The 22,582-nt window shown below is 44.8% G+C and overlaps 2 protein-coding genes across 2 annotated transcripts in view; one reads left to right on the forward strand and one right to left on the reverse strand.

Moving 5' to 3' along the window:
- CEP250 (centrosomal protein 250) overlaps nt 1-9,863 on the reverse strand; it is a 36,021-nt gene extending 26,158 nt beyond the window's left edge. The window contains exons 1-8 of the mRNA XM_033075255.1: nt 9,744-9,863; nt 9,091-9,147; nt 8,316-8,398; nt 7,584-7,749; nt 6,835-6,941; nt 4,810-5,037; nt 4,131-4,227; nt 3,550-3,648 (exon numbers count right to left, since the gene is read on the reverse strand). Of these exons, the coding sequence (XP_032931146.1) occupies nt 3,550-3,648; nt 4,131-4,227; nt 4,810-5,037; nt 6,835-6,941; nt 7,584-7,749; nt 8,316-8,398; nt 9,091-9,147; nt 9,744-9,863 (957 nt within the window). The remainder of the gene's footprint in view (nt 1-3,549; nt 3,649-4,130; nt 4,228-4,809; nt 5,038-6,834; nt 6,942-7,583; nt 7,750-8,315; nt 8,399-9,090; nt 9,148-9,743) is intronic.
- Nucleotides 9,864-14,065: 4,202 nt separating this feature from the next.
- GDF5 (growth differentiation factor 5) lies at nt 14,066-17,164 on the forward strand. The gene is made up of 2 exons (XM_033074914.1): nt 14,066-14,699; nt 16,274-17,164. The coding sequence occupies exons 1-2, from the start codon at nt 14,066-14,068 to the stop codon at nt 17,140-17,142; spliced, it is 1,503 nt and encodes a 500-aa protein (XP_032930805.1). The 3' UTR covers nt 17,143-17,164.
- The last annotated feature ends 5,418 nt before the right edge of the window (nt 17,165-22,582 follow it).

Below are 22,582 nucleotides of genomic sequence, written 5' to 3' on the forward strand. Positions count from 1 at the left end.
AATTGCCACCTCAACAGTGCACCGCCGGCAGTACCGGATGAATTGAGATGCTGTAATCCCCATCCACAAGATGATCCGTGAGCTGGAGAGCCAAGGGGTGGTCAGCAAAACCCACTCACCCTTCAACAGCCCCATCTGGCCCGTGTGCAAATCTGATGGAGAATGGAGGTTGACTGTGGACTATCGTGCGTTGAACAAAGTGACTCCACTGCTGAGCACGGCCGTGCCGGACATGTTGAAACTCCAGTACGAGTTGGAGTCCAAGGCAGCAAGGTGGTATGCCACCACTGACATTGCTAACGCATTTTTCTCCATTCCTCCAGCAGCAGAGTGCAGACCTCAGTTTGCCTTCACCTGGAGGGGCGTGCAGTACACCTGTAATCGTCTGCCCCAGGGGTGGAAACACAGTCCCACCTCTGCCATGGACTGATCCAGGCTGCACTGGAAAAGGGTGAAGCTCCAGAATACCTTCAATACATCGATGACATAATTGTGTGGGGCAACATGGCAGTGGAGGTGTTTGAAAAAGGAGAGAAAATCATTCAGATTCTGGTGGGAGCCGCCTGTGCCATTAAAAAGAGCAAAGTCAAAGGACCTGCCCGAGAGATCCAGCTCCTGGGAGTAAAGTGGCAAGATGGACGGCGCCAGATCCCCACTGAGGTCATCAATAAGATCACCGCAATGTCTCCACCAACTAGCAAGAAGGAAACACAAGCTTTCCTAGGTGCCATAGGCTTTTGGAGAATGCACATTCCCGAGTACAGTCAGATTGTGAGCCCTCTCTACCTGGTCACACACAAGAAAAACTATTTCCACTGGGGTGGCTGAGCAGCAGCAAGCCTTTGCCCAGATCAAGCAGGAGATCACTCATGCGGTAGCCCTCGGCCCAGTCAGGACGGGACCAGAGGTGAAGAACGTGCTTTACACTGCAGCCGGGAACCATGGCCTGTCGTGGAGCCTTTGGCAGAAGGTGCCTGGGGAGGCTCGAGGCCGACCTCCGGGATTCTGGAGCCGAAGCTATAAAGGGTCTGAAGCCAACTACACTCCCACAGAGAAGATCTTGGCTGCCTATGAGGGAGTCCAAGCTGCCTCAGAAGTGATCGGCACAGAAGCACAACTCCTTCTGGCACCCCAACTACCAGTGCTGGAGTGGATGTTCAAAGGAAAGGTTCCCTCTACCCACCACGCCACTGACGCGACATGGAGCAAGTGGATTGCCCTCATCACACAACGCGCCCGCATTGGAAACCCGAATCGCCCTGGGATTTTGGAGATAATTACGAACTGGCCAGAAGGTGAAAATTTTGGTCTCACTGATCAAGAGAAGCAGAAACAAGTGAGCTGCGCTGAAGAAGCCCCACCGTATAACCAACTGCCAGCAGATGAAACATGCTACGCTCTTTTCACCGACGGCTCCTGCCGCATCGTGGGGATGAACCGGAGGTAGAAAGCAGTCGTATGGAGCCCCACATGACAGGCTGCACAAGCTACTGAAGGAGAAGGTGGATCAAGTCAACTTGCTGAACTCAAAGCTGTTCAGCTGGCCCTGGACATTGCTGAAAGAGAGAAGTGGCCAAAGCTCAACATTTATACTGACTCGTGGATGGTAGCCAATGCTCTGTGGGGTTGGCTGGAAAGGTGGAAAGAGGCAAACTGGCAACGTAGGGGTAAACCAATCTGGGCTGCTGAATAGTGGAAAGACATTGCCACCCGGGTAGAGAAGCTACCTGTGAAAGTTCGTCATGTGGATGCCCATGTCCCCAAGAGTCGGGCTAATGAGGAGCACTGACACAATGAGAAGGTTGATCAGGCCTCAAAGACAGAGGTGTCAAAGACAGACTTAGATTGGCAACACAAGGGAGAATTGCTCCTGGCTTGATGGGCCCATGATGTCTCAGGTCATCAGGGCAGAGATACCACGTATAAGTGGGCACGAGACCGAGGGGTGGATCTAACCATGGACAGTATCTCTCAGGTTAACCATGACTGTGCGCTGCTATCAAGCAAGCCAAGTGGGTCAAGCCTCTCTGGTATGGTGGGCGTTGGTCTAAATATAAATACGGGGAGGCCTGGCAGATTGACTACATCACACTGCCTCAAACCCGCCAAGGCAAGCGCTACGTGCTGACCATGGTGGAAGCCACCACCGGATGGTTGGAGACCTACCCTGTGCCTCACACCACTGCCCAGAATCCATCCTGGGCCTTGAGAAACAGGTCCTTTGGAGGCATGGTACCCCTGAGAGAATTGAGTCAGGCAATGGGACTCATTTCAAAATTGGCCTTATCAACACCTGGGCCAGAGAACATGGCATTGAATGGATATATCATATCCCTTACCATCCATCAGCTGCCGGGAAAGCTGAACGATGCAATGGGCTACTCAAGACCACACTGAAAGCACTTGGTGGGGGAACCTTCAAGAATTGGGAAACAAACTTAGCAAAGGCCACCTGGATGGTCAACACCCGAGGGTCCATAAATCGAGCTGGTCCTGCCCAGTCTGAACCCTTGCACACAGTGGATGGAGATAAGGTCCCTGTAGTACACATTAAAGGTATTTTAGGAAAGACGGTTTGGATTAGTCCCACCACAGGCAAGGACAAACCCATCAGTGGGATTGTTTTTGCTCAAGGACCTGGTTACACTTGGTGGGTAATGCAGAAAGATGGAGAAACCCATTGTGTACCGCAGGGAAACCTAATCTTAAGTGAGAACGGTGTGTAAGGTATCATTATGCACATGGTAACAGAATAAGGGGTGGATAATGTCTTGGGTTACAATACAGGGTGTGATAAAAGATCTATTCTATCACCATCTGTTGAGGGTGGGGGCAGTGATCCTTATCTCCGCGGCAGATATTCTGCTAATGGGTCATCCATTGAAACCAGGCAGGGCATTGTTCTTTATCTTTTCACAACTCACCCTTCTTCCAGGGAGGTATCTTCTGCTAATGGCCCATTGAGTCCCACCGTGGGACTGATAACATTACTTCATCCCATTGGAAGTTGCTCCAGCCAGGGGGAAGGGCCCAACATTTCTAACCAAGATAAAACAGAGGTGTGGGGGACACCAAGCTAGCCCCTTCTCCACTGGACTCCAGAGGAAAGCTGGATTTTTGCCACATCACTACTGGACCTCCGGAAGGAAGCTGCACCTTCTACAGGAGCACTGCTTCAACTTAACCACATCTATCACTACAAAAGGACTACAGCCACCATTTAATCGAACTGCTGCCAACACCCTGCCTGATGGGGTGTCGGTTGTACTCTGACTTTGTCGGGGCTTGGGGTCTGTTTCTTTGTAGTATTGTATTTCTATTTTAATTTCCCTAGTAAAGAACTGTTATTCCTAATTCCCATATCTTTGCCTGAGAGACGTTTGATTTCAAAGTTATAATAATTTGGAGGGAGGGGGTTTACACTCACCATTTCAAAAAGAGGCTCCTGCCTTTCTTAGCAGACACCTGTTCTCTAAACTAGGACACTTCCTCAAGTACTTCAAAAGCAAATTTACAGGGATGTGGTCCTTGTACCATGACTGTACTCACCTCAGTGATATTTCTTATGAGTTTTTGAAGGAAAAGGTTCTCTTCTTTGGCACTGTTAGTCAATGAAGCTGCAAATTCTTTCTGTATCCAACTTGATTCCTGAGAACAGAATAAAGAAAGGGTGGGCAGGGAAGAGCTGCTCCCATCTGCAGCATTCCCATCTTCAGTAACAGACACACTGCTAAGTCTCAGCTCTAGTGATTCCAGTATATTCTTGTCCATATCTATTCTCTTTCTTCTCTGCTAAAACTAAGTGGAAAACCAAAAGCTAGTTTTCATAGACTGCTATTAAACTGTCAGTTCCAAGGATCTCTGATTCCCAGAGACCTAGAGTCACAGGCAGAAAAGCATTGGTGCCACTCCTCAGAGGAAGACACCTGAACTGTCTGCAGTTCCTCTGCCACTGCCTGCATCTGGACTGACTCCACATCTGCCAAACAAACAAGGAATATTTTGGCAAGGTGCCTGATGCTCCCATACAGTGGGCATCTTTACCACTATTTCTCTTGAGGAAGCCACACTTCTGTGTTCAGGCTGGACAGCAAACACTGGTCTATCTCCCAGGTAAAGGTAAAACATACTAGAATCTCCACTGTGTCGTTAAGTGTTTTCATGGTCTTCTCCTTCTCCTCGTTCTGCTTCTGAGACTGTACAAGCAAGGCTGAAAGCTCCATCACCCTGAGAAGAGAAGGTCTACGTGCCATTCCAAAAGCTTTGCACACCAGCACCTGTTAAAGAGGCAAGCAGCTCCCCAAAGCATTGCATAGCAAAGTTCAACCCAGAAAACACAGCAAAGGCAGCATTCATCTCTACAGGTTAATAGGTTTGATGTTGCAAAATGACACTTCTTATTCCAAAGGCCTCTGCACTCAGTCTTGCATGAAATTGTCAGCACAGAGGTGCTGCAGTGCTTATGATGGCCCTGGGCAAATTCTTCCCAACTCCTTCAGCACAGCCCTGAGCAGTAAAAGGGCTGTACAAGAAACATAGCTCTCTTTATGCTGAACTCAGCTTTTCACCAAGAGTCAGTTAACTGCAAAAGCACTATCAGAGGCTATGTCTTTTCCAGTCTTGTCTTACTTGGAAGAATTTCTGTCAGGCAGATACTTTTTCCATCCTTTCTGTTGAAGGCAAGAGTTTGACTGGGGACAGACAGAGGGCTGTGCAAGGCTGTTCTAAATGTGAGCACAGCCCATCTGTGAACCCAAGAAGCTACCACAAAAGATAATATTGGTAATAGCAAAGCTAAAACTCTTTTACCTCTCCTGAAGCTCTTTCTTCTCAATGTCCCACCTGACTTGTAAGGCTACAGCTTCCTGAGCTGTCTGGTTTATATTTGGTTCCACTTGCTGCTCTGCCTGATCCTTCAGGACAGGATTACCCAGAGGTATGGATTCCCTTAGCTGCACACAGGAGTTCAGGCAGGAGAAGTTCATAAGAATAGATCCAGAAAGCCTCATTTGTTCTGCCTTCAGCTCTGACAAATCACTGAAGAGGAAACAAGAAAGAGCCAATGTTCATTCCACCATCTTTATCAGTTGACTCACTTCTGAAGCATGTAATCATGCATCAGGAAGAGCTGGCAAAGTTAGGGACAAGTCATTCATCTGACACTTTGGGACCAGGACACATAGTAACAGCTGAGCAATGACTTTATCAAGCAGCCAAGTGTCGAGTCTATTTTCTCCTCAGATATAAGAAGTAAGATATGGCACAGGCCAGAAGGCCTCAAGCACCTCTAATTACTCTTATTACCGTATTCTAATTATCATTAATAGATATCAGGAATTTTACCAAGATCCCCAGCTTTTATACACTGTGTTCTTAAGTGCTTTGTTATTATCCCCACTTGGACTACTAAAAGGGTTAAGACCATACCTATATAATAAAACATTTCAGAAAGACGGTGTAAGAACCAGCCTGAAATGTTGTAACATGAAAGCATAGACAACACAAGGACTAAATAGAGTCAGGTAGACTCTACACAATAGCGAAGACTTATAATCAAATAACACAAATGGCTTTCAGTAACCCAGAGTTTGAAAGTGCATGCTGGCACCAGAAGGCACTATTATGGCTACACTATTTTTCTTGGGAGAAAAAAAATCTCAAAGCCCAAGAACAAGAAAACAATCATAAAAAATGGTATCAACCTAAGCAAAATAAATTGGACAAATGCAGTAACAAGGGAGAGAAGCTATTCTTTCTCTTAGCAATGCTGAAAGATGAGTAAGTGGATACAAACTGACCAGAATAAATGTATGCTGGAAATTGAAAAAATATGCATTAATTATCTTTCTCTTAGGAGTAGAAGAAAAAGAAACTTAGTAAGATTTTTTTCAAGGCAGGTTGTCCTAGGTTACAACACAAAGACGTGCCCAAAAGTATGTATTCTATCACCATCTGTTGAAACCAGGTGAGGCAGTGATCTTTATCTCCAGGGGAGATATCTCCTGTTAATGGGCCCAGCAATGTCTTGCCCCATGACTCATAGATCACTCCCTCTGGGAGCCATTTCTGTTTCATGGGCAATCAAGGACCCACCCATGACTCACAGAATGACATCAGCCCACTATGAGATGCTCCGCACAGCGGGGAGGAGCCAAGCATCCCCACCTGGACATCATCTGGGATTTGGGACAGAACAAGCTGCCCTTACCCATTGGTTTCCAGAGGACAAGAGTTACCAGACCTTCTTACAGGATCACTACTTCAACAAGACCACTTCATCTGGACTGTTACCACCACCCTAACTAGCAGGGTGTAAGATTATATTCTGACTCTGTCACTGGTTTTCTTTTGTACTATTGAATGTATTTTATTTTTCTCTTTTTTCCTATTAAATTGTATTTCTGACTTGAAGTCTCTAACTGGTTTTGCTTTCAAACCAGTACACAGGTTTATAATTTCCTAGAAGGGACTACTCTATATGCTGCATGCACTGCTTCAGTAAGTCGCTCCCAGGTGTCCACGCATTTCTTTGCCTGTGTTCACATGCCCACACATCACCACAGTCACAGTGTGACCACAGTCACACCTGCTCAGAGCCTCTGCAGCCCTCATGGCTCAAGCCCTTCAACTTTATCTAAAGACCAAGAGCAAATAACTCTTCTGAGAACAGCCCAAAGCATGTTGAATGGCATTGCTTCTGACTGCCAGAGGAGAAATCCTACCACTGCTATAACTAATGCAACATCGAGGTTCAAAAAGCAGGACAGAAAAGCAAGTCAGTCACACTTTTTCTGCAGTAGGTCTCGCCTTACCACTCAGAGATCTTCCACTCACCGGTCCGTGGCAGTCTTCATTTCCAGGAAATGGCGGCGGAAGGTCACCACCTGCCGCCACAGGCTGAGCAGACGGTTATGTTTCCCCCTTAAGTAGTTGTCATAAAGCTAAACAGGCAAAGACAAAAAAGAAATGCCAATTCAGCCTTCATGTCACTGTAACATCTCTCAGACAGGAGCGAGTAAATCACCATCACCAGGTGTCCTTTAATAACTACTGCACCAGGGGCATCAAGGACTAAAGAGGTACCACAGAGGCCCATAGCACCTGCCAAGAAGGGAACATCTCTTCTCCTGTAGCAGTGGGTAGCAGCAAAGCAAGCTGATCATGATTCATCACCTCAAAGTCTCAGCAGAGGAAAACAAACACAAACCCCTCCAAGCCCAGAGCCAGGCTGGCTTACAACAGGCAGTCAGTTCAGGACTTGTCTTGTTCCTGTGTTGACCAACTTGAATCCAAACACACACAGACCTCTCTGGGTCTCCACTGCTCAAAACAAGAATTTAGGAACTACTAAAGAGACAAGTGTTCCTGTGACTGCCCTACAGTGCCCAGCTCTGTCTTCATGACTAAGCATTCCCAAGAAGGTGGGCATCTCCCTCCAGCACCCTCTGCTGACACTCCTCCCTCCCACACCCCTGTACATTGTCAGCAGAGCAACAGCTTCCACACAGCAAGCTCTCCATGCCAGGAACAAAACACATTCCCATTCTCCTCTAGCATCACGGTTGGCATTCCCATTTCCCCACCTCACGTTCACTGCGCCATTCACTCTCCTTCAACTCCAGCTCCTCCCGGGCCCTCATCCAATCTACCGTCAGTTTTCCAACATCTTCTTTAAGGACAGAATTAATCTCATTGGCTTTATCGAGGTGCTCCCACAGAAGAGTGTTCACTTCTGCCAGATTCTCACACCTTGGAAAGAGAAAAAAACAATAATGAAGTCACTGAACTACAGCTCTCCAGCATCTCTGTGATTTTCCAGCTCCCTCAACACTGACTTTGCTGTCTGAGAGGCAGTAAAAGCACTTTACAGGGTTAACTAAGATCTCTCTGTGATGAAAACCTCATTTGCTTCTCTGTGCTTTAAGCCTTCAATTTCCATCCATGATTTTGGTTTCCCCTTCAACCTTGATGACGTCCACAGGTAACAATTTGCCCCCCTCCATGTTGATGGTCACTGGATATATCACCTCTCTCCAGCACTGTCTAGAGTTGTTCATCTACTGAGCCACAGAATAATTTAGTCTGGAAAGGGACCTTTCACCCATAATACACACACCACCTCCCCACTCAAAGCAGAGCCATTCAGCACACAGCACTATTACTGCACCACAGAAAGCAGACTGTGGACCTTTCTCCTGTCAAAGTAGCTTGCCCAACCGCTTCCCTTGGGGAGACCAGGTAGCACTGACATGTTTTTCCCTCACTTCCACAAGCATCCAGGATACCAAGTATGAAGACATGCTTCTTCCTTGTACCTTTGTTGCTTCTCTTCCACCTGAAGCAGTGCGTTCTCCAGGCTGTGGTCTGCTGTGGCTTCCCACCTGCCTGGAAGGGATTCCTTTAAGAAGAAAGGAAATGTTTAGTCAAATGATGGAGTTTCCCTCACCACTGTCAGCATTCACCATCTTCCTGTCTAATTGTTGGGTGCCTCAGGAGCTCATGGCTTCTTCCAGGTGTAAGTGTTGTGACTACAGGGAGGAAGGGAGGGGTAAGGGTGCTAGTGTGAGTAGCTCCCCTCACTCTCCCACTGCTACGTGTCCTCAGTTCATGACCTCAAGTGCTGACTTGGACGTGGAGCCTGGGAATGCCCTCGTATTCTTCCACCCTTTGGCTTCTAGGTTTACTTTAGCCATGAAGCAGAAAGAAAAGCACAGAGCCAGTTCTGTATGTTGACCACCAGCCTTCCTGACTTCCAAAAAGCTTTCTCCAGGTTCTTTCTCCAGGATAGTTGTATCATGTAACATGCAGCACAGTCCTCTCCTGAGACGCCGGACAAATGTAACTCAAATGACACATTCTTTTACAAAATTAAAATCCTCAACTGGGTTTTCTGGATTGGCATTTCTGGAACTATTGACTGCTCTAAGAATGACAACTGGACAAAACACTGATGGCAAAATTTACGGTGCTTCTCTATACTCTCAGACAGCAAAAATCTGCTTTCGTGTCATTGGTTTGTGGATGGGTTTTATTGGTCCACATTTGGGAACATTAGATATACCCTTCTAAGTTCACAACCTTCACACTCACCCCTCCAGCTTTCACTTGCTGCTCCAACTCTTGACACCAGGTTTGGTACTGCAGTACCTGAATGGATACAGAGAATGAAGATGAGAAAACCAGTTTGTAATAGACTCTGCTCATCCTACATTAACTTTTCTCTGAGTCTGTCCAGTCCAAGTACAGTGATGGTAATACACTCAACAAGAAGTCACTGCAATATAGGGACGCTTCACTTTAATATGACAGAGACTGGGACGGGGCTTCTTTCACACCTAGCACGGTCTGCTTACCTGAGACAGCAGCAAAGCAGAACGATAGGACAGGTGCGCGTGGCTCTACCTGACCTACGGCCCCCACGTATCCGGAGCCAACGTTTGGCTGTTCAAGGGGGTCCTTGAAGCGTCCGAAATGAGTTTTCAAACTTTCTCTGCAATCAAACCGGCCCGACTCCGGCGGGACAAACCCCGCTAACGGGGCCGAATAGCAGCGATGCTGCAGGAATCGAGTTCAGGAGGGGCTCGGCAGCGAGACCGCGGCGGTACGGGCGCTGCCGGGGCCTCCGAGCCCCGAGCTTGGCGCCGCCCGCCCGGGGAGGCCCCGCGGGTTCCCGCCGAGTCCTCCTGGGCAGCGAGGGCGGCCCTGCAAAGCCTCCCCGCCGCCGGGCACCGCCCGCTCCTCACCTCGTCCTGCAGCTGCCGCACCAGCCCCGTCTGGCGCTGCTGCGCCTCCTGCGCGCTCCGCAGCCGCCGCCGCAGCCGCCAGCCCGGCCTGCACTCCCCAAGGTCCGCGCTGCCCGCCATGGCCGGCCCGGCCCAGCCCAGCCCAGCCCAGCCCAGCCTGCCTCGAGGGTTCCGCCCCAAGGGTTCCGCCCCAAGGGTCCCGCCCCGCCGGCCGCGGGCGGAGCGGCTCCCCCTGCTCCGTGAGGGGCGGCGGGGCCTTCCTTCCCGTGGCGACTCCTTCGCGCAGGGCTGGCGCTGGCCGCCATCGGCCCCGCTTCGGCAGGGAATGTTATCAGAACAATGATAGTGACCCCTCCGCATTTCATCAGGAATTGTTCTCATCGCTAAAAATATGTGTAATTTTGTATTTGGCTGCTGAATAACAATGGCTTGTTTTCAGACTCTGTTTCTTCCGTGAGTCTGAATGCTTCATTGCTGACATTCTGATTTTTTTTCAAAAAAGGTAAAATAAATGAATTGCCACCAAAACTCTCTCTGGTCAGTTAAGTAATTTGGGATCTCTGAATCTCTCTCAAATCTTGAATCATCTAAACGTGTTTCTATTGCAAAGATGAACAATACCTATCAAACGTACCTCAGGCTAATTAACTTTGTATGGCAAATGGAGGTACTGTTAGTGAACAGGCTTGAAGAAGCTTGAAACAAACCCTGAATTCTTCTAACTGGTAACAGGCAGACGTACCAAAAATTAGGAAAAAAAATTATTTCCACTTAATTCAGGGTTGGGGGAATCTGTGGAGTCAAGAAACAAAAATAACACTCTCACCCAGGATATTCTGTGTTTCTATTATTCTGTGCTTTGTAGTTCTCTACTGTTTGTAGATGTAGCCAAGTTTCTTGATAACCAATGACATGTTTATTTCTTTGGACGTCCAATTTTTTTATTTAACATCACAACATTGTAGCACAGTGTTTTAAAATTATGCCACCTTCACATGGAAGTGGAAACATCACGACATTTGTTTTGCTCTGGCCCAAGACAAGCAAGTTTTAATTATAACATCTGTAAATTTTGTGTAATCCTTTCTTTTTGAAAAGCACAGAGCTGTTAAGTTCCTTCCTAAAATTACAACTTCATACTTTTACAGAACAGTTCCCCAAGAGCTGTGATGCAGAGGTCAAAATATCGTCATAGAAACAGAATGATAATTAATTTCAATAAGCAAAACAATGGGACAGCAAATGGCCTAATACATAGAGTTAACTCAATCCTGTAAATCCTTTCTGGAAATTAATCCACCTGAGAAAGGACAATGAAATTCCTGATAGATCACTAGAATAAAGACTTCCATGTGCAGCTTTGACTGCAACTTTGCAGCAGAAAAAGAAAGTTAACTCTTGGCATCAGATATCCAACAGAGCCATTCATCCTCAGGGAATGGCAATGTTTTCAACACTATGAAACCTTCCTCTGGCTCCCCAGAGTGATCCCTTCCTTTAGAACGTGCTGAACATCCAGAAGGGCTCGCTGAGATTGTCTGAGAAAGCATCACAGCTCATGTAGGCATAATCTCAGGATCTGGAGAATAGGAGGCAATGCATTTCCAGGGAAGAGGGACACAGGTGGCCCTTCCTTTTCAAATCCCTGCACACAGCATATGAGGGAGGAGTTGCTGTCACAGAACAGAGAAGGACAGGTGGGCTACAGGAACCCAGCCACTCGAGAGTGCACAGAGATTTGACTGCTGGTGGGCAGTGAGAGGCTCACATCGCTTCCACTGTGTCCGGTATCCAAAGCCTCACCAGCAGGAGGGTTTCTAGCTACATATTGAAGATACCAGTGGAGTTTGAGTTTAGCCAGTTGGAATAGCTCCACTTTGGTGTAGGGTTCATAGGAACCTTCCAGTCTGTGAGTCTTGTTCAATGTCAACATTCCACTCTGGGGTCTTTGGGCTCAGTGCGCTCTACAGTATCTGTGCTCCTGTGGTTCCAAGCAGTGAGATGAATTTGCTTCAAGAGAGCCTCTTTTAAAGAGAGAGATTAGTTTGCACACCTTGTTTCGCTTGCTTTTCCTTTTTCTTTCTGTCTAGCTTTGTTCAGCCCACTAAGATATTTTAATCTCAGACATGTAAATATTCTTTTCATATATGAATGATCATGCTTGAATCTTATTACTAAGACAAGACTCATGTAATCACATTGTCCAACCTCCTGCTCTTTTACATCCATCTCTCAAATTTTTTATAAATCTGTTTGCAAATCTTCAGCCAAGTTTCATAGAGTAAACGATCTTTTAAAGATATTAAGTTCTTACAAGCATTGTGAAAACTGGAAGCTGGATAGATTAAACAAAGAAATTCAATAGCTACTCTTGTGGCTTACTGGCAAGCTGATCAATACCCCATGGGGCAGAACCAAACACACACACAACATAGCAAAAAGGTGGGCAATGTGGGAAGGATAAAGTGATGGCATGGCTGGGAGGGCCATGGGATGGTGTGGAGTGACTGCTGGGGAATGGTTTCCCCAGAGGTGGCTCCCAAGAGAAGCTGCTTTATTTTGTAGGGAAATAGCAAAAGCACACCTGACATCAGAGGAAGGGCCATTAGATCAAAATCAAGAGGATCATTATTTGAATCTACCTTATTTGTGACATCTGTAAAATCACTGAACTTTTCTATCCTTCAGTTCCTCCATCAAAACAAGCAAAGCATTCAGAGCTCCTCATGTCATGCAGGTTGTTATTTATGAAAGCAGTTCAGTGTTTCTGACACCAGTCAGGGTAGGTGGGGAATGCTACAGCACACACAGAACAAGCTTAAAGGTGGTGTATCTTTTCCCTTTCATCTTAACTCAGAAAAAAACCAAAAACAATTGCAGGAGAAGGTCTGGGCTTAGCATCAGTGCAAGATGAGAAATGGGTCCCAGTAATCTCTGCTGAGTCTAGCCCAGTGCCTCTTTTCCTGAATGCTCATTTAGACCAACAGTTCATTTTTTGTATCTTAAGGTAGACACACTTGCTGTACACTCTCTTCTCAGCTGAAAGCTGCAGGACAGCCCTGACCGTGAAGAGTGCCTGTTTTGACCTGCAGCCTTCTTGGGGCCCCGGGGTCAGCAGCTCTTGGACATTTTGCATCTAAAATTAAAACAAAGGTCGGTGTTGAGCAGTCTCGGCAGGAGGGACGGGGTTCGGCCTGTCTGCAGCTCCCGAGTGGCTCTGGAGAAGGAGAAGGAGGAGGAGGATGGCTACCTGCAGGGTGCACTGCTGCCTCGCTGCACCGCGCCCGCCCCGCGGGGCATCCCCTCCGCCAGGAGCTGCTTCTCCAGCTGGGCTGACACGGCTTTTTTTAAGCGTAGCAATAAATAAGCCAAAATACACTGAGAGAAGGCACGGCCCTGTTGTGTTTGTGTAAAATTAAATGTTACCCTCATTAAGAGCCTGCGTACAGCGCAGCCCTTCAGTCGCAGGGGGACGAAGTGAAGCCCCTGTTACATTCTCTGGAAAAAGAGCTACATGAATTATTTCTAAATTAGTTTATGTATGTGTTCAGTGGACTGCGCGACAGCTCTCTGTTGGTCTTGCAGTTTGTCCTGTCTAAGCGTGAAGTTCATCGAGGGCTGAGGCAGAGGTCATACTGCCACTTGAAAAGGCATCCTCCGGAGTTTTGAGCCTGTGGAGCTGTTTCACATGAGGCAGAGTATGACTCATGCTAATGAAAAGGGTAAAGAAGATTTTTTTAAAGAAATATATCGCAGTTAAATTAGTTTAGACAGCATGACATCAGACAGTAATTAAATAGGTTTGTTGGAATTCCGTTTCCAATTCCAGAGTTCAGGTTTGTAAAAGATTTCTGAGCACCTGCAGGTCTCTGTGTGTGAAATATTTTCACTGGAAAGGATTCAAAACTCAAAACTTGAAAAAACCTTTTAACACAGAGGCAGCATTACGCCATTCTTCCTTCTCGGAAAAAAAAAAAAAAAAAAAAAAAAAAAAAAAAAAAAAAAAGCTTGGATTTAAACAAGACTCCTTCAAGTTTTCAGTCAGTTTTACAGAAGAAAACGAGGTGGTAAACTTTCTCTTTTCAAGAACAAGTTCTTTATAGCTGCTAACTGAAGTCAGGGGAGATTGTATCAGAGTACATGAGCATTTCCACTATGGGACTGGATACAAGTATTGGACAACAGTATTTGAAATGTTTTAATCTCAAACGAAAACCATTTTTGCTAACTGTGGTTTTTAATTTCTTTCATGTTTTCTTCTGCCAAACTGGAGGAACCTTTTCTGATTTTTTCTTTAGTGGCATTCAGAAGAAGACCAGAGGATGAAAATCCTGCATTTTCTCACTTTACTGCTTTGGCATTTGACTTGGCTGTCTCTGGATCTAGTTCCTGGAGCGCTGAGTAATTCTGAAGCAGGCCAGGGTAATCCAGGATCTAAACTAGGTTTTTTGAAAGCAGAAGGAAAGGAGAGGAATCCCTCCACACGGGCAGGTACACTGAGGACTGCAAACCATGGATACAGTGCTGGGACCTCAAAGGCCAGGACTAAAAGCAGTGCTGTTCAGGCTGGAGCTCTGCTGGCCAAGAACGATGACTCAAAGAAGGTTCCCTCAAGAACAGCAGCCACGGAGGGCAAGGTAGGACATCTCCCCAGCAGACCTTCTGGAGTAAGGACAGTGACTCCAAAGGTTCAAAATCCTAGCAGCAAAGTGGCTTTGAAAAAAACTGGCACAAGCAGTACTGACAGTGATTCTTTCAAAACAAAAAAGACTAAAGAACCTGTAACCCAGAGGGAAGCTAAGGAAACTTTCCGACATCCCCCGATAACGCCACATGAATACATGCTCTCTTTGTACAGGACTCTCTCAGATGCAGAAAGAAAGGGTGTTAATGGAAGTGTAAAACTGGAGGTTGGACTTGCCAATACAATAACCAGCTTTATAGACAAAGGACAAGGTAAGAAAGGAGCTTGTGTGTGAGTGAGTGTTGACAGAGGGAGAGATGTCTGAGTGTGCTTATAAATGCAGAGAGTATTGGAAAATAAACATACTTTGATAAAGTCAAATAGCTCTTTTTAATGTCAATGAAATGACATAACTTTGCTGCAGATTTTGTCCTCCTGCCTTATCTTGGAAAACTCATTTACAGGCAGAATTAGGTGGTTGTGTGGCAGCCAAAGAAAACATTTAGGAAGTATTTTAGATGCATATTGTTGAAAATCAATCAGTCTTTGCATCCTTAGGTGTTTAAAAACCTTTCACACTTTTGTCTTATTTTCTTTCTAGCTAGCTGGAAACTAGCTCATGGAAACAGCTAATGTTAGATTGTAGTGTGCCTAAAAATACATAATATGCTAAGAACAGAACTATTCTGTGAAAAAACCCCACAAATTTCAGTATGAAAGGGCCAGTCTGTTTTGTTCAATGTAGAATTGTGAGGAACTATGCTGCAGACCCAGGAGTCGTTATCCTGTGGGGTGGGTGTATCTGTACTACCTTAAAATTTTCAAGTACCACCAAGGAGCCCACAGCTTAGCACAGGCTAACAAGGGTAATAACATCAAGGACTCTAGAACTTGCAGGTCAACATTCCCGTTCCAAACACTTTTGGAAATTTGGGCTAGGGTCTGCTTTCACAGGAGAAATAACTAGCCTCCCAACGAATGATATTCACCTCACCACCCTGCTTTGGGAACTCCATGTTGCTTCCAGTGACATTTGTAAGAGTTTTGTCACATTCTCAAGGAAGCAACACAGCTGGTGAAGGAATTGTGATGAAAGACTCACCGGCACTGAATTTTTTTGCTGTCTCTACATTAATAGCTTGGCTGCTGGGGAGCGGGGAATACACCGCTCACAAATGCTGCCTTCAGGTTCCCACCTTGCCACTGGAAGGTAGTGTTAATGTCATGTCATTGGAAGGCTGGCTCAGCCATATTCCTCACCAGCTGAAGCAAGCAAATGCAAAGTCAGGATAAATGGAGGAATGTTTTTATTCCCAGTTTGAAAAATTGTGAATCATGTGGGGTTTAGTTAATTAGGCAATTATCCTTGTGTCTGACAGTTCCTGAAGATGCTGGTTTTAAAGGACTAATTCACTATTAGCGCTAATTAGGACTAATTCACAATTCATCTAAGGGTAAATTTGCTCATGTTTGGAGCCAGCATAAGGCCTGGCCACCAGTGAAGCTCTGTTTCAGTAATTTAAGTAGGGTATAAGTGGTGAATAGGTCCTGTGAATGCAAAGCCCTGAAAAAGTATTATTTTTCAACTGGCTTATCACAACTTTGAAGGTAGAAAATGCCCACTGGTGAAAGAAATGAGATTTCTACAGGGCAGATGCAAAAACTCATTTCTCTGGTGAGTCCCTGAGTTCTTCTGAGTCCCTGCAAGGAGCTGATCCCTTAGACAAAAACTGCTCTTTCTGCTTAGTGGGCTAATTTTAAGGCTTGTGAGCAAATTTGAGGAAAACCATTAAGTGAGTAAGGTCTGTGCTTGATATAAATTTAAAAATCTGTGTGCTTTTTTCAGATGAGCGAGCACCAACTATAAGAAAACAAAAATATATTTTTGACATCAGTGCATTAGAAAAAGATGGTTTGCTGGGAGCAGAGCTTCGAATATTGAGAAAAAAACCTTCTGATACATGGAAGTCTCATTCTTCTGGAAAGCCTTCCCAAGTAAAATTGTTTAGTTGCTCTACAAACAGACAAACCTCAACACTCTTGGACTCTCGGACTGTCAGTATCACTGATACACCCAAGTGGGAAGTGTTTGACATCTGGAAACTTTTCAGAAACTTTAAAAACTTGGTTAACTTGTGTTTTGAACTGGAAACTTTGGACAGGGGGAGAGCTGTTGATCTCAGGAGTGTGGGATTTAATAGAACAGGAAGACAGGTCAATGAAAAGGCTCTGTTCTTAGTGTTTGGGAGGACAAAAAAAAGAGACTTATTCTTCAATGAAATCAAAGCTAGATCCGGCCAAGATGACAAAACTGTTTATGAGTACTTATTCAACCAGAGGCGGAAGAGAAGAGCTCCTCTAGCAACACGGCAAGGGAAGAGGCCCACCAAGAATCTGAAGGCGAGGTGTAGCAGAAAAGCCCTCCACGTGAATTTTAAGGATATGGGCTGGGATGACTGGATAATAGCCCCTCTGGAGTATGAGGCGTATCACTGCGAAGGGCTCTGTGAATTCCCCCTCCGATCCCACCTGGAGCCCACCAACCACGCAGTTATCCAGACGTTAATGAACTCAATGGACCCTGAATCCACCCCCCCAACTTGCTGTGTGCCAACCCATCTGAGCCCCATCAGCATCCTTTTCATTGACTCTGCAAACAATGTGGTCTACAAGCAGTACGAGGACATGGTGGTGGAGTCGTGTGGTTGTAGGTAGCAGAACAGTTGCTTATGTGAATATGTTATGAAAGGCAATATGACACATTGGACATAACTTCTCCTCAAACAAGGTTAACTAGATTTCTTACCCCTAGGGTAAGTGTGTTTACAAGGATGTAGCAATAAATCCAGTGTTTCTATATGTCTCTCCATGGACATATTTCAGTAGCATTTGGATGCTGTCAGACAGCTGGTTTTAAGGCCTTGTGCCACTGTGGCAACACAGGACTGACTCTAACTGAAGTCCATAACAGAGAAGATGATACCTCTACACCTTGAGATCTCCTGCTTTTAGCTTCGAGGCAGTGGACAGAGATGATATCAGTGAGCTGTGGATATAACCTGTTTGTTCCTTGAACATTGTTCTTGAGACTGAATTTCTGTCCGATTCCCCTGTGCTTTGTCCATTCATAAATGTGAGAAAAGAGTCAGTGTTGAGAAGAGTTGTGTTCTGGTGTGCCCCCATCTTGGTGTAAATAGTTGCACTGTAATATGATTTCTTTCTGATTAACTCTTGAAACTATGCATATATAAAAAGGGGTCATTAAATATATCATGTTGGTTTAGTTTTAAGTTTTACATGAAGATAGGTGATGCAGGAGGTATTTGCTTCCATGTATGTTTTTTCTCCAAGCTACATATCTTTCTTAAGTATTCACCTTTCCATTATTATGTAGCAAAATATATTATGCTGTATTAGGTCCAAGTTGTTCTCAAATGCTCATAGTAAAAGTGTTCAATTACAGCATAAGATGTAATAAATTATTGACACAGTGCTGCATTGTGCCTAGCTGTCCAACTCTGCATAATTATAACACGATTAAGAAATAGCTTTATGTTTTTGTACAATAAATACAAATGAAAGGGACTTTTCCATGCAGCAGAATACCGGGGGTATCCAGAACATGTCTGTATATTTTGCTGCCCCAGAGAGAAACTGTGGAAACACTGAAAGAAAGATCTGAAAGGAAAACCTGGTTTGATCTGGTGGGGAATGATACTATGACTTCATGTGTTTAGGGAAAAAATTAGTTGTGCAGATGGTTGCAAAAGAGCTTTGGTATCCTTTTATTCCACCCTCCAAGGGCTATGTGCCTGTATATCCCCATTACAGACATGGATTATAAATGGGATTGCTCCTGTACGTTTCCACCCACAAAAGTAGGTACCAAATGTTCAACTACAGACGGGTTCAGAAAGGTCCTATGAACCATCAGAAATTACTGGAGGAGTTTATCAATAGTAGAAAATATAAATGCTAAGGTTTGATATTGCTTAGACCATTGAGTCATAAGATTTCGTGGCTTTGCACAGCATCATTGGTGTGGGTAGAGGCAGGGAGGTGAGTACAGTCCCCAAGGTCCTTCTGCTCAGTACCCCAGTCTGGACATGTTCAAGATTACATCAGCAGCAAACCATCCTCAATTCATGGTCAATGGCCATAAGCAGTGACATGAAGTTCTGCCTTTCCTCCTGCACTCTCTGGGCAGCTCAGCCTTTAACCACCTTAACCTGGATAAGCAGCCTTGCTGCCAGACACCTGAGAAACTCCCTGTGCATGTGACCTGCCCTGTGCCCTCACCTGCAGCTCAGGGGTGCAGAACAGCCCTGCATGGAGATTTGGTCTGTGGGATTTGCTCAGTGCCATCATTCCTGCCTGCAGAGACTGACACTGCCTGGTTTTCCTGCCTGCAGAGACAGCCTGCCTGCCTCAAACCTGGAGACCAGAAAGCTGCTCTTGCCCAGACAGTGAATCCCCAGAGTGCAGGGCAGCAGGCACAGAATGATGAGCACTTGAAACTACGTTGTAACAAGTGTGTGAGAAATTCGGGTATTTTGTGGGTCATTTTGGTGGGTCAGGGCTGCCCACAGCAATTCTCCATCTACCTCCAGATTCTCAATGTGCACTTCCCATGTCCTGCTCTTCCTCATCCTCATGGAGCCTTAGGGTGGGCACAGCAGTTACTGACCCCAGCATTAACTGCTTATCAGCAGCCACTCTTTCAAAACTACAAGTCTAACCTTTACTAAAAGTTGATTTAGATACCGCCGATTTTTACCATTGCTACAGTAGGAGGAAAAACATTCTCCTGCCAAGTCCAAAGCCAGGAGGACAGCTCAGGTTTTCTTTCCCCAATCAGTTCAAGCAGCTCTTTTCCTGCTCCTGGCTGTTCTCGGGTGTTTGCAGCTTCCTCTAGCACTGGCTCCAGCAATCTCCTGGAGAGGTGTGCTAGATGATCATGACAAAGGGTCATGTCCTTTCTTCCTTAGGCAAGTGCTGCTCCCACTCTCTGAGAATGCTGTTTGCACATTCCCAAGGAAATCTCTGATGTATGAAACATAGCTGTGCCACAGCAGTTATTAATCACACAGGCACGTTCCTCGATGGCTCAGGGTGATCAGTTCAAAAAAGCAAATACTGCCTATTTAAATACATTTGAAGCAAATCTAAGTTAAGACAAGTTAACTCCTAGGATTAGGACTGCCTGTATGAGACAGTTTGCTTCAGTACCACCTGGATTCATCAGGTGCTGTAACAACTGTGGTGGACAGGAGCACTGGTGTGACACACAAGGCATGATAGTTTGGAAGTCTGAGGAGCAAAATTCCTGTTCGGTTCACACTGCAGAGCTGGTGACCAGCCTGAGAGTCCCAGTGAGGCTGGTCACAATAGAAAGTTTCTAAAACCTAGTAGGTATAAACCTCTCTGACATTCTTTCTTGCGGTCCTTGTATGACTTTTCCAATACATGAATAAAGCAAGATAAAGGCTCAGGCAAATGGTATTTAAATTGAGTATATATCAGCATCTAAATTGAAAAATAGGCCATGGTTTTGCAAGCAGTATAATCTGAGGAAAAATTTAAATAAATGCTGACAAACCAAAGTCTTAAAAAACACCCTTTGGTAATCATTCAAAAGCCTGCATTCTACTTGGTGGGAGTTATACCTAGAAAGGGAAATAAAAACCCAAACCACCAGTAGGTCTGTAATATCAGTTTAAACAAATTTGAAACTACAGACAGTAAAATGCTGGAATAATGATGGATTATTCCTGCTTCAATAATGGGTTTGGCCAAAACAGAAGCAGTTGAATCTCAAGTGTCCAGGTTAGGAGGAAACATGACATTCAGTTTGCTTGGCTAGTCTCTCAAATGTGGTGACATCCAGAAGGGACAGCCCTGACTCTAATCAAGTTTGGTTCAGCTTGAAGTGAGGGGTTTATAATCATGAGCATAGAAATAGGGTAGGGTTTTTTGACTTCTAAGTCTTAAATTGAGTATTTTTGGTTTATATCCTTAGTTATAAACCAGTATTGTGATGTCCAGAGTGTCGTTTTGCATTTACATTGTAAAATAGTTCGATAAGTGTGGGAATTGTGGTTCAACATTATTTTATTCTGGAATTCTCTACTGACTTTCCCCATGGTGTAAATCTGTACTAGCCTATAGGTGCTTTATTGGTACATTGTTGGAGGCATTGGAATCCCCTGGCACAAACTTCTGTCTTCCCACAAATTGTTGCCAATCTTGTCAAGACTTTACACTTCAATCTGCAGTTTCAGTTATCTGGCATGTGAACAAAAACAGACATTGAAACTTCCCAAGGTACATGAATGGCACAGATGAGCAAAAAAGAAAGATCCAGGCAGGGTTCACTTAATCTTCATCACCCTCCAAACCCAGGCACACCCTGGAGTTGACACTCAGCACAGAAAGTGGAGAGAAGCAGGGAACCTTGACATTTGCCAAGGAAGTTGTGGAGTCACCATCCCTGGAAGTGCTCCGCAAACAAGCAAATGTGACATTTGGTGATATGGTTTAGTGGAAGTCTTTTCCAATCTGAGTGATTCTATGACTGCAGGAGTTTGGCACTGCTTTCTTTAGCAAGGTCATTATATACTGTGCAAGGAAAGACACCCCCTAAGTTATTGTTATGGCTTTCTTCCCTTGGGTGAGTTGGTGTGAGCAACTGGATAGCAGAAACCTGAGCTGTAAAGTAATACAGGTTAAAAGTTTAGCTTTCCACCTTTATGATGGCAGGTTTCACTCTCTCACTGAGAATGCCTCATTTGTATTTACTTTTTAGGGTCATTATCTGTCCCACGAGAGTCTTTGTGAAGGTCCAAATTTCAAATAAACAGTACACTAGAAGACAGGTATGTGTGGATAATTTTTGTTGTATTTGGCTAAAATATGGGTACTAAGCTCAATAGGTAAACATAAATGCATGCCATTGAAAACAATGCATTCCCATTAGTGTTTGAATATGTGCCTAAACTCCGGGTACACTTTTATACGGTTATGTCATTTCCTGTGTAAAATGGGCTTGTTTATACAGCAGCCATATGAAAGATGCAGGAACCCGATATGTGGGCTATTTGAAGCTTTCTTTAAGAAACATAATAACCCCTTGACCCTAGTATAATAAAAAGTGTTAAAAGATACTGCTTTTATAACATCTTAGCCAAGACTAATGAGAATGTACAAAGCAAACAATATTTTTTTTTTACTCGATAGTCCCGGCCAATCATGTTATTTTATGGATTTACTATTGCTGTTGGGTAGTAAAGTGATATTTTAAAATAAAATTGCAGGAGAGTTCATTGCTTCTCAACAAATTTAATAAACAATAATCTTAACATTTTTTGAAAAACAGTAAATACAAAGCAGTAAATGTACTTAGCTGAGTACTCAGAATAGCCCATTTATTCTGTCACTCCAAGTTCACTAATGTCCCTGTTTTCCTGGTTGTTTTATTCCAGAACTAGTCTGCATTGATTTGGCCAGCTGAATGCAATGCAATGCAAATGGATTCAGTTTCCCCTGATGTAATTTTGAAGTGCACAGCTGTCAAGAAAAAATTACTTAATCAACAATAACCGTGATTAATTGGCTGACCCTCTGCTAGGGGACAGAAAATGTTCTTTTCACTGTTTTTTCTCTCAGAATCTCTTTGATATAATATCTTAAACCATATTTTGCCATCCAGGAGTCCAGGCTGAGCAGCCTCTGTCCATCATACTGCCAGAGAAATGCCTTTAAACTAACTAAATTGAATTAAAATGAAAGTATTCCTTCTGCACATCCAGTTTCCATCTGCCTGTTTTAAACAATGCCATTGATTGTGGCATAAAGTCAGAAATAAGGCTTTAACTGATAAAACAAGAGACATTTCAGTTTTCTCATGCAAATACCTTCAAAACATTAATCTTTCTCCAGAAATTTTAGAAGAGAAACACAACTTGCATCCTCCCCATGCTGAGAAAAGGGGATGGATATCTTCCCCACAGCTCTCTTTTCTGCAAAGGTGAAAGAAGACTCATAAAATTCAGATGGCAAAGAAGTCATTAACTCATAGGGTTAGTGATCAGGTTACAGGAACCCAGCTAGGGAAGATTAAAGGGCTGAGGGCAGAGAGGGGAGAAGCAGGAGGAGG

Source organism: Catharus ustulatus, chromosome 17, assembly GCF_009819885.2.
Source record: "Catharus ustulatus isolate bCatUst1 chromosome 17, bCatUst1.pri.v2, whole genome shotgun sequence".
Classification (NCBI taxonomy): domain Eukaryota; kingdom Metazoa; phylum Chordata; class Aves; order Passeriformes; family Turdidae; genus Catharus; species Catharus ustulatus.

What these genes read in the sequence shown, in the direction of transcription:
- GDF5 (XM_033074914.1), top strand. Translation starts at nt 14,066, where the DNA reads ATGAAAATCCTGCATTTTCTCACTTTACTGCTTTGGCATTTGACTTGG. An exon ending in CTTTATAGACAAAGGACAAG is followed by an intron (nt 14,700 to 16,273) that starts GTAAGAAAGGAG and finishes TGCTTTTTTCAG; the next exon opens with ATGAGCGAGCACCAACTATA.